Below are 11038 nucleotides of genomic sequence, written 5' to 3'. Positions count from 1 at the left end.
TTTTTCCGCTCCGATGAGGAGACCATTCATCTGTAGGACATCCAGTGTTGCTAAGGATAGGTCGTGAAAAAATTGTCACTGGAGCCACAATAAGCCAGGCTGCAAAATACAGACTTTTTCGAAATCGGGAGTGCAGAGTTTAGCGTTTGGTTGTGAACCAGGCCACGACCCGATTCAAGTTTAATCCCTCAGTGATACATATCTCCAAGATAAAGGTCAAAGGTCACAATGGGACTTTATTGGCTCGGTCGTAACAGAAGATGAAGGGATAAGGTTTTTACTGTCTTTCTCCGCTTTGTCTAAGGACGGAGAATTACTCAGCTCGAAATCACCTGTGCACACCATTTGTAAGACAGGAAGTGCCAAAGGAATAGCAGATATTTGATGTCGTTCCTGTCTTCAAAATAGATGTTATATCTGAATATCAGCCAATTATCAGAGTGCCCGTTTGATCATGATCGCTTCCAAGTTGCCCACAGATATGATCCCACGCAGGAATACCAGCACCTTTGTGAGGAGAGCCGTGAAAACCAAGCAGAGTTCCGTTCGGGTCGTGGCTGCATTTACCATATCTCTACCTCACGACAACTGCTGGAGCATCGTCACACAGAAAAACAATAATTGTTGTTCTCATGTCTGAACGTAATGTCCGGCTCGGTCGCGCTGCTTTGTGGGGATGTCTATCTTTCAATGGTGTGCCACGCATTTTCTTCACAGTCCTCCAACCATCATACTATATACCTGCGGGCGCGTTAAGGTCTGCTGGGAATACTCTCCCAACATGACCAAAAGTGGTGCCCTTCAGGCTTACTGTTTGTCACCTTTTCTCCATAACCTAATAGTGGATTAATTAAGTGAGAAACTTTTGTTGTCTTTCACCCTAATTTTGGACCTTCTTTCCTGGGAAGCCCTTAAATTCATTGAATATTTGGCCAATGTTGCGCTACTTCTTTCAGTTTCCATTCAGATAAGAAACACACCAAATAACCTAAGTGATGTTACCATGCGTTTCGAATTGCGTCTCTCACCCTCAAAGTACGAAGTGCTATTATACGACTGGGCGAGCGCGCCACTAAAACAGGCTATGGTGTCAGAACCAAGTTACTGTCTGATTTCGTTTCCCCATCCTGCTGCATTCGGGGATTAAGGCGACCCGGTCGATGGCATGATTTCTTCTTCCAGGATGGGGACCGCGTGATCCTCGCTGTGCCTGGTTGGAGACACTACAAGATATGGCTGGCACCCGATGTCAGTGGCGTTCTTGTTGTCAGTTTCTGTCCAGATTGCCTGAGTGAATTTCTGGAGGTGTAGGCACCTCGGAATGATTGTGTTAAGCTAGCACTAAGTCCCTCCCCCATCCACCTTTATTCTTTTCTTTACAATAAGGCTTTCAAATAAGTCATGGCTGTACGGCAGTGAAGCATTGGTGTTGAGCACTGATGTCATGCTGTCGTTGATGATGGTGATGACTATGTCGAGCATTCTGAGGAGGCTACAACTCCAGCTCAATCAGACAATGTGGAAAGAAACTGACAGCACGACTGCCACTGGTATCAACTAGTCGCCATTCTTTGCAACGTCTCCACCCAAGCATAGACGGGGTCACGGGGACCCCATCCTGGAAGGCGTACAAAACCAACAGCATCCAAACTCCTCGTGATCTCTTTCAAACCTTTCTGCCAAGTCATTTGCCGTCCACCTCGCGGTTTCGCCATCCTGAAGGAGGAACGGAGAACAAATCTCGTCTTGGTAGACGGTGTTTCGGCATGCGTGTCACATGACCGAGCCATCCTATTCGGTGGTGCTGGATATTTCCCCCGATCGAAGTACCTGCCGCACAATCACCTAGTTACTAACACGCTGACGCCATCCAAAACCAGCCGCGCTTCTGAAGCATCGGTGATCAAAACCTGAAGCCACCTCACATCATCTGTCGGCAAAGGCCATGTCTCGCACCCATACAACATAGCCCTTACTGTAGCCTGGCACACGCGACCCTTAAGATCTAGTGATATACCTTTTGACGCCACAAGTGACGCGAATTAACAAACTTGACTCGAGCCTTTGAGATTCTTGTACTGGCTTCATTAGACACATCTCCATCAGAGCCGATGCAACTACCGAGGTGTGTAAAGTTTCCCAATCTCCAGTGATTCTCCTTGAATTGTAAGGGATGCGTCCGCAGATGGCACGTTCTGAAGCATGACTATGCACTCTGAAGGTGCAAGGCGCACACCAAAAGATGGTACGGTGGTGGTCAGTTTGTTTGTGCTTCGCTTTGGCGACCCGGTTGGTTGCACCACGCGACGGCCAATGAGTATTGTTAGCTGTAAATGTCATGGTTGTACGAAAGCGGGGATACTATCAGGACGCCCACACCTAGACAGGAGAACGATTATGGTCCTCAACCAAAGCCTCTGGCTCAGAAACCCAACCGGAGGGCAGCGGTGTTGGGCTGGAAATGCAAGTACATTACCATTTTTGCGGAACACACCACATATGTTCCAACCCCCAACCTGGAGAGCCAGGAGACTGTGTTCGTCAGACCTCTACCCATTCATCAACCTGGTATGAGACTCTGTGAGTGTCGCGCAGACACCCCAGTATAGCTCAATGGGTCGCCGAGGTAGGCACACACACACAATATGTTAGGATCCAGTCTCTTCGTGAAGGGGCGAACCCCATAATTTCTACTGTTCATTTTATAGCAGGCAAAAAGACCAGTAATAAAACAGTAGAACGATCCGCTGCTTCGGCACACAAAACACTTGTGGATAGATGTTCGCTCATTGAATCTCAAATGACCCCAACACCTACCCTAGACAGACACAAAAGCATACAGGGATATGGACGAAACTTGGTTGCAACGATTACGCTGACTCTCCTTCCCCTTTTACCTGGTCATCGACTGTGAAACTCTTCCCTCTAAATTCATCCTATGTTACTCAAACAATGTCCAAAACTTCATCTGAGAGAGCCATATCTCATAATTGAAATGGATGAAAAAACCCTAGGACAAACAAGCCTCCAATTCAGCAAGATCATGCGAGTCGATATAGGATCACACACGGGTATTTCCAATCCGACCTTCAGGGTCTTACGATAGCACAGTGGTCAGACAGGATCGGTGAATATCAAAATGTGAAAGACGAATGCATAGAAAACCCAAACAGACAAGTCTTACCGGTGATTTCCGTTTTCTTTGGTTTCATTAACTGACCCATCATAGAAACGATATCTTGACCACCTTGAGGCCGGGCGTTAGCAACATCAAGGTCATGAAGGGTAACATCCTGAACGACTTCTTTCTTTTTGTGCACTTCACCTTTCGGGAGAGGTACATATTCATCAGCCTCCAAATCGTACTCCGCTGTATATACATCACACCTCCCCTGACGTTTAACAGCACCCGAGTTAGCCTCAATGTAGATGACATCGCCAACCTCAACGTGCTCCTTCTGTAGGCTTTCATATATACAAGGATCTAGCTTCAACTGTTTCACTCCTTTGGCCGTCCGAAGACTAATTATGACATGACTGATTGTTTTTCCAAGTCCTTAAGCTAATTAAAATTAAAAGGGACCAAACCTCCAGTAGGGCTCTCTGTCTCAACAGGAGTTAGTTCGGTCACTTCGCCTTCATATACTTCTTTTATCTCTTTTATTCTCAACCCTGAAGATAGAGACCAAATATGCGCAAGACAAACCGATTGCCCTCCGAAAGTTCTCCATCAGCACCTCCGTTTTCTTAATTTCTGACGAATAAACCTCGCTACCGACCATTGGGCAGAATGGAACTTTGTTCCCTAAATCTTGTGCAATGGCCATGGCAATCGCGGTCTGGTAACATAAACTGGAAAATGAATAACAGTAATACCTTTCCCGTCCCGGGTGGACCAGCCATCAGAACTGCCCTTCCCGCCATTTTTTTCGACCTGATCATCTCCACAACAATACCGGCGGCCTGAAGCGTGAAACAAAAAGCAAAGATGTACCTCACGAGCGCATTCTTGGCCCACCAATCCTGCAGCGCTGGGCAACGGAATGCCATTTTCATCAAGACCGAGCCCTTTAATATGGGTGTGGGCAGCCACACGTTGTGCCTTCGAAGTACTTCGAACCTCTTCGATGCGCATGGCGTGTTGACTGCAACAATGCGTGACCTTGACACCTCCACACTTTGTATGAGCCGCTCTGTGATAAGGTAGCTATGGTTTCGGTGAGAAAGTTCCAGCGGGCGCGCAGACGAGTGGGAAACGACTCGTGTGTGCCTGGATAATAGTACATGGGATAGAAAGCCGACGGCGCGTATGGTGTGCTCGATGTGTAATGTGCCTGCGTTAAGCCTCCTGTGGTTGGTGAAAGGGAAGGGAAATATGGACCTAGTTAACTATTTCGCCGGATACAGATGAATTCGGGCAGACGGTACTTAGGATTAAAGATACAGTGATGAATGACTGGCATCTAACCAGTGTCTTTTGTTCTATGTGGATAAAAAAATACGGTGTTATTGCCAGTGGAGCTACCCTTCAACTTTGTTGGAGTACTTGAATTATATAGTATGTCCAATCAGGGGAGGCAGGAGGACTGATTAGCAGTTAACCGCGAGGTACAGCGGATACAGTGGATTCGAAAAACATTGATAGAATAAAATCGCTGTGAACGAGAATGAATTTCTCCGCGACTTTCAGAACAAGTATTTGATAGGGTCCCACACGTCCCGCTGCTACACAAACTCGAGTCTTACGGGATTCAAGGGAAAATCCTTCGCTGGATCAAGGCGTTCCTACCAGACAGATCATTCCGAGTGAGAATAGGCTCGACCTACCCTTCCCCAGCGCCGGTCGCCATTGGAGTTCCTCAAGGCGCCGTATAGGGACCACTCCTGTTTCTGATCTACGTCAACGACCTCCCAGACGTTCTTGCGAGTCCATGTCTACTTTCTGCGGACGACTTGAAATCCTGGAGTTCCAATGCCAGTGCCCTCCAAATGGGATTAAGACGCCGCTAAGCAGTGGTTGTTGGGCTGGCACCTTCCTCTGAATGACGGAAAGTGCGTCCATATGTCGTTTGGAGGAGACTCAGCGAATGCCTTTGTTATGCACGATGAGAAAGGACCAGAAAAGATTATGAGGATAGATGCCAAAAGGGTTTTGGGCATCTGGGTCTCCTCAAACTTGTCCTTCCCACTGCGCCATGAGAAATCGGCCCAAAGGGCATTCGCCATTTTACGGACGATCCGACGCACCTTCTCCCGTATTACTCACATGGACTTCCAAATGCCCTATGGGGCCTACGTCGGACCGCTCCTGGAGTACGCCAACCAAGTTGTCTACTGAGGACGCACGAAAGACGTCACCCTCATTGAGCGTGTTCAGTGGGCCGCTACGAGAATGGCTGCTGGCCTCAAATCCGTGGAATACTAAACGCGTCTCGCGATGCTTGATCTCTTTCCTCTGGAGTACCGTCGCCTCCGACGGGACCTAATTCTTACTTATGCCCTGTCTGAACAAAGCTTGGCAAACGGGTTTTTACCATTGACCCAGCAAACAAACGGCGGGGACATAGTAAGAAAATTTTCAAGCTCAGGGCACATACATTCATTAGACAAATTTTTTCTCATTTCGGGCAGTAGCTGCGTGGAATGACCTTCCTCCGACGGTTGTCCACGCTCCTTCTAGAACCCGGTTTAAAGCACTATTAGACATTTATTTATGCGAATCCTCGCGCTGGCAAGCATACTGCCCCGCGCCGAGAACATAAAGAGCAGTGCTACACCCTTTTTTCACTTGTGCCTTTCAGGCGAACGACAGCCACTGACCGACAAGAACACACCCGACCCGGAACTTTGGGCAAAGGCTTCGATCCTGTGTATCAATGCGTGAATCCGTGAAAAAAAGAACCTAATTGTGATGCTGCGTGCCTGTGAATGGTGAGGTAGCACGCAGAATCATATTCGATCCTGTGTTCGGAAGGGACGGTGAGCGGGATAAGGTCACCTTGCAAGAAGTGCTACTTAAGGGAACAGGATGATATATGTAGAACCCTCCGATCAATGCCGATTGCGGAAGTATCTTGAGGACCATATAGGCTACCGTTGGATGCATCCACGTTCTCAGATAGGCTAGACTACAGTGGGCTCTGAGAAGCCTGGTAAAACAAAAAAGCGCCACAGAAGAACTTGGTTTTTTCGTCCACACGAATATAGTGCTTAAGGTCTTGTTTAACGAATCCCTGGAAAATTGTGTAGTGAAGCTCCTAACCACGGTGAAGCCCGTGGTCTAGGCAAAATTCTTATATAAAATGGACGCATCCATCAGAGAAGATCAATGAGTTTCACGAGCGCCTTAGGGCCGCAGTTTGGAGCACTCCGGAAAGTCTAATTAATATCTTGTCAGAAGAAAGTACGCATTCTTTTGGCCTCCAAGAGTCGGACGCCCCTATGATCAAAAGCAAGTGTAATGATCCTATGGACCATTGAAGCCGAGGATCTCCTGCTTAAATTAAACATTCTTTTTTGCTATGTATCTATGGGTTTGAAGTGTTGGGAGAATTCGATGGATGTTTTTCACTTCCATGTTTTTACGCAACAATACACAACTGTATTTGTTACCAAAAGTTTTAAGTACCATCGTTGAAAGGGAGGAGCACGTGCTATGATTATCTGAAAGATTCCACCTAAGAAACATCCAGAAGCTAAATCTGGACCCTTCTGCAACAAGTCAGGTTATTCAATACCGCATATATATATGTATATATACTGTACCAGCTTTTCTCCAATCATTATGCGACCAGTTGGGGTTGTGCCTAGTTGGGGGTTAGATCCGTTTAGAAGCGGTCGTGGATAATACGAAGCAGCGGGACCTATAGATACTCCACTAGTCTTCAGTATCGAGTTTGAGCAGAGGCCATCCGTCCGTGCATGTATACCATGAAAATCCGGGGGGTCAGAATTCCAGGGATAATGTTTCACGGGCACCCCGATGCGTTCAAAGGCTTTATTACTGAAATGCTCTATGAAATACCAAGGTGAGACATAGAGAAGGCATCAAGATATCTCTCAACATTAGCTGACTCCTCGTAGGCTCTGCCAACTGCAGAAGGGTTTGAAAGGCAAGACAATGGTTTACATTCTTTGTGAATTCGAAGATGTCTGTATCAAGTGCGCATTTGTGTGGTTCACTGGGATTCTGGTGTGTGATCAACTTGGCAATAGCTTTCACACGTTTCAACCATAAGACAATCGTCTTTAGATTTTCGAGCGGTAGTTGAAAAATAGTCGGAAATGCAAATAACGAGGGAAACTGTGTAGTTATTTAACCACTGATGAATTCAAGGTTGCATGCCATTAGGAGCAAAATGCACGATTGAATCCCTCTCGGGTGGATTCATGATGCTACCTTTATTCAGTTTACGGAACCCCGAAACCGATTTGTCGTGTCTGGGTCTTTGGATCAGCTCCCTCGGTGCCGTTACCTCATCGTCGTAGACCAGTGACTATGGAGTGTCGAGTCCCTTCATCGTGCAGTAGCATGCTGGAACCCATTTAATTAATAACTGTTATAGGGATGCTATTTTCTCCTTCCCAGTCCAAATAACTGAGTTGAGTGAAAGGCACACCGTTATGAAGATTTTTAATTTTGCTTTCACGTAAGCAACTTCAGATGCAGCATTTTTGAAAGGTAGGAGAGAGTTCTGTGCGCATAATGTCTCATCGGTGGTACTCGGACACTGCAACAGCCGAGGTGACTACCACGAGAGTAAGCACTAAGGCGATTGTGCAATGGCTTTGGCTGTTCGACTATTCGACTGGTTGACTAGACGAGATTATGAATCAAGCAGTCAGTCTTTCTCTGCTATCCGGTGGACGCCGTCTGTCAGTGATGCATATAGCAGGCTTTCGCGCTTTTAGGATTTGGTCTTTGCATATGCTTCAAGTATGGCGCACTGCGTAAACTTTTTTATGCTTTGAACACGAAGCAAATACACTCATTTGTAAACCAATGCGATTTTCCCAGGAAACTTGAGTGAATCTCTCGTTTACGTTCTTCACTGCAGCACATTCAGTTCAAGAACATTAAAAACGGGTGATTCACCTGGGTCAACCATGAAGACCGAATTCATTTACAAATGAGCGTTTTTGTCCCCATCAGTTCCATTTGTGTTTAAGTAAGACATAAGGCTGAAGGAAACTCGAGAACTGTGCCTACCTGATGAGCCCCAAGAAAAGAGAAACGGGTCGTGGGATGTCGAGGATTTTCCAGCAACCTTGTGAGCAGTTCTTTTTATGAAGACATTCAGTAAAACTTTGGCGTTCGACTTACGGAGGACGCCAGCCTGTAAAGTTTGGTGTATGCGTTACTCATGTTTTCAAAGCAAACTAAAAAATTATCGCATCAGAGGCAGAGGCGTAATGAAAAAACCCGCCAAAACTTGTCGATCCATTAGTCCAAAGAAAGGGATTGTAGCTAACAAGGGCCAACGCAAACCAACCTTTTCTGACTTGATCATCAAAGGTTCGAACCGTGAATTTCTCGTATCATCTGTTGGGTTGCAATGCACTCCGAGTTTAAAACGAGCTTTCACACGCCTGATAATAGACGTTTCAGCGGAGACCCCACTCGTCAGGCCATGAACGGTATCTGCACTTTAATCCCGTCGAGCCGCTCCATGACCGAGCACCGCTTCTCGACATCTTTCGCCGGCGACGATGAATATTTCGGTTTTCGGACGCTCTGGGTGATAATGAAGTGTCCGGAACCGGTGTGAGTCAGAAACTGTTGAAAATTCTCACTTTCATCTTTAGTTTTTGGTCCTTCTGTGATACAGACCTCAGTACTTGGATTCTGGATTGGATAGAAAAGGATGCCAGTAGCACGCCACGGAGCTATATCACTGAACAACAGCGTAACATTAGCTTAGAGGGTGATGAAACTATGCCCTGCTGCGACGCGCCACTTCTAACAGTTGTGCACATGCCTTCCGACCAAATCTCTATCCAAGACCTGGCCACACTGGAACTTATCACCCTGGGTACTTTCGTTGCGATAAGTAGTATTCTACTTGTGGATGGTGGCTTATAATTATAATAATATTGTTTGTTCCCAGCGTGTCGGCGGCATATCGTCAGACATCATCGATGCTGCAAGTACGGTCTTTTTTACAGGGGTTTATGTGATTATCGGAAATCGTCGCCACCACATACCATAGAGTGAGGCGTACTTCGGTGACAATGGCTATCATTACTGACCCTCCTCTTCAAGAGAGGCATTTGAAGCTGCTTTTAAGCGACATTTCAGTTCTCGTTTCAGAGGGGTTTGGTAAACAATCGGTGGATTTATTTCAGTTCGTTTTTTGCCAGTTAAACGTTATATAATCACGCATTTTCGCGAACGAACGCGGGTTAAAGCCATAGCTCATAGTAACCGGTTTGTTATACTTTCAGTGAAAATTCATCCAAATGACACTGCGACGATGAAGCAAAGACAAGTGTGGCGGCTTTGGAACCCCTGAACCTATGTTCATAACAGAGGGTCGCTCAGTATTCGCATGATGGAATTGGATTGTAGAAAGTTATGACGTGTCCCTGATGGACCAAAGCGGTCGGCAATTGAGTTAAGAGTACATGTCCAGACTTTTAGGCCTTATTTGGGCATCCCGGGGTCTCAGCGATGTTGGGAAATTATCTCTCAAAACTTTTCATCCGGAAGCGTGGTTGCTTCAGTGAACAATGAAATTTGGTGAGCTGCAAAAATAGGAACGTAGATTACGACGGTTTTCGGTTTCAGTACATACGCAATGCGATGCAACATGTCGGCGTAGAAAGGTTTACTCTATTTGTAAAGGTTTTGTGGCTGAGAATGCGTATAATGGGCACATAACCGACGCAGCCAATGACCTGACCGGTGTTTGCCGGAATTGATCGGAGCTAATTATTAGCTCATGTCCCTCTCTCCTGTTCCATCCACATTCGAACGGCCATGGAGAACGGCACCTTGGGACTTTAGAAGGTGCAATTCATAGATCTAAAGACAGGGGCAACAGAATGGAATTTTATGGAGAGTTCAGCCGACACCTAAGCGAAACCCAACCAGGCTTTGCTAAACTGAGTGGCATTGCTAACAGGGAAAACCTTGAGAATCACAGGCCATTATGCAGCCAAACAGAAGACAGCTGGAACGTCATAACAAGTGAATGGGAAATAGATCATCTCGAACCACAACCAGTGTTAGCAAATGTTACAGCTTCCGTCCTTGGTCACATCGGATGACGTCCCAGGTAGATCCTAGGGCGCGTAGCTCACAGAGCATCAGTCTTGGAAGCCTCCAATACGTTCGCCGGCGGGTCCTTTTCAGGTGTGCGTCGGGCAGCCTCCTTCCGCGGGCACGAGCACAGATCTGGTTGATCCGTTCATACTTTGTGGTTGCGTGGTGGTTAGTGGTAATATTCTCGGTGAACTAGTTCACTCTGGTTTTCGTGTGTGCAGCCGGAGTAAGAACCGATTGTCCCTTAATAGGCACCCGTGTCTTTGAGAGTACTAGCATAGAAGTTTTTCTTCCTTCCCCGTCTCTAATACTAGCATAGAAGTTTTTCTTCCTTCAACTTAGACCTCGGATTTTGTTTGTATTTCGTTGTGAAGCAAGAGAATTCTATTAGTTTGGATACTTGGTTTTGTGACTAGGAATTTAGCCATGTACGCGTGTTTAGGTAGATATCATTTCGTACTTTTCCACTTAAAAATCTGGTGATGGAACCACCAAGAAGGCCATTGTTCCGTATTCCACAGTGAACTGTATGTAGTTCTACTTCACCCGCCTTTTTGAGAATTCCCTGCCAAGTACCAAGGGGTGTCTCAAGCATTATCTCAAATATGCACCATAACCACACCCAGCAATCACTTGTGACCGGTGAAAGCTTAATTGACGAATAATAACGGCGATTGCTTGTGTTGCTCCACATGGTTTTCCACGGAAATTTGTAGAAATTTGTGAGAATTAAGTTTCGTACATATATCGGTATAACCAGACGAACTAGGAATC

The 11038-nt window shown here is 46.3% G+C and overlaps 1 protein-coding gene across 1 annotated transcript in view; it reads right to left on the bottom strand.

The window, feature by feature from the left end:
* Positions 1-9242, bottom strand: part of T265_01989 (hypothetical protein) — a gene marked incomplete at both ends in the record, with an annotated part of 32325 nt that extends 23083 nt beyond the window's left edge. The window contains 8 exons of the mRNA XM_009166127.1: positions 3185-3556; positions 3589-3672; positions 3707-3839; positions 3877-3963; positions 3995-4207; positions 5267-5482; positions 8493-8589; positions 9205-9242. Of these exons, the coding sequence (XP_009164391.1) occupies positions 3185-3556; positions 3589-3672; positions 3707-3839; positions 3877-3963; positions 3995-4207; positions 5267-5482; positions 8493-8589; positions 9205-9242 (1240 nt within the window). The remainder of the gene's footprint in view (positions 1-3184; positions 3557-3588; positions 3673-3706; positions 3840-3876; positions 3964-3994; positions 4208-5266; positions 5483-8492; positions 8590-9204) is intronic.
* Positions 9243-11038: the final 1796 nt, after the last annotated feature.

Source organism: Opisthorchis viverrini, assembly GCF_000715545.1.
Source record: "Opisthorchis viverrini unplaced genomic scaffold opera_v5_22, whole genome shotgun sequence".
In the NCBI taxonomy this organism is placed as follows: domain Eukaryota; kingdom Metazoa; phylum Platyhelminthes; class Trematoda; order Opisthorchiida; family Opisthorchiidae; genus Opisthorchis; species Opisthorchis viverrini.
Note: the sequence above shows the minus strand (reverse complement) of the source record. Positions and strands in the feature narration are given on the sequence as shown.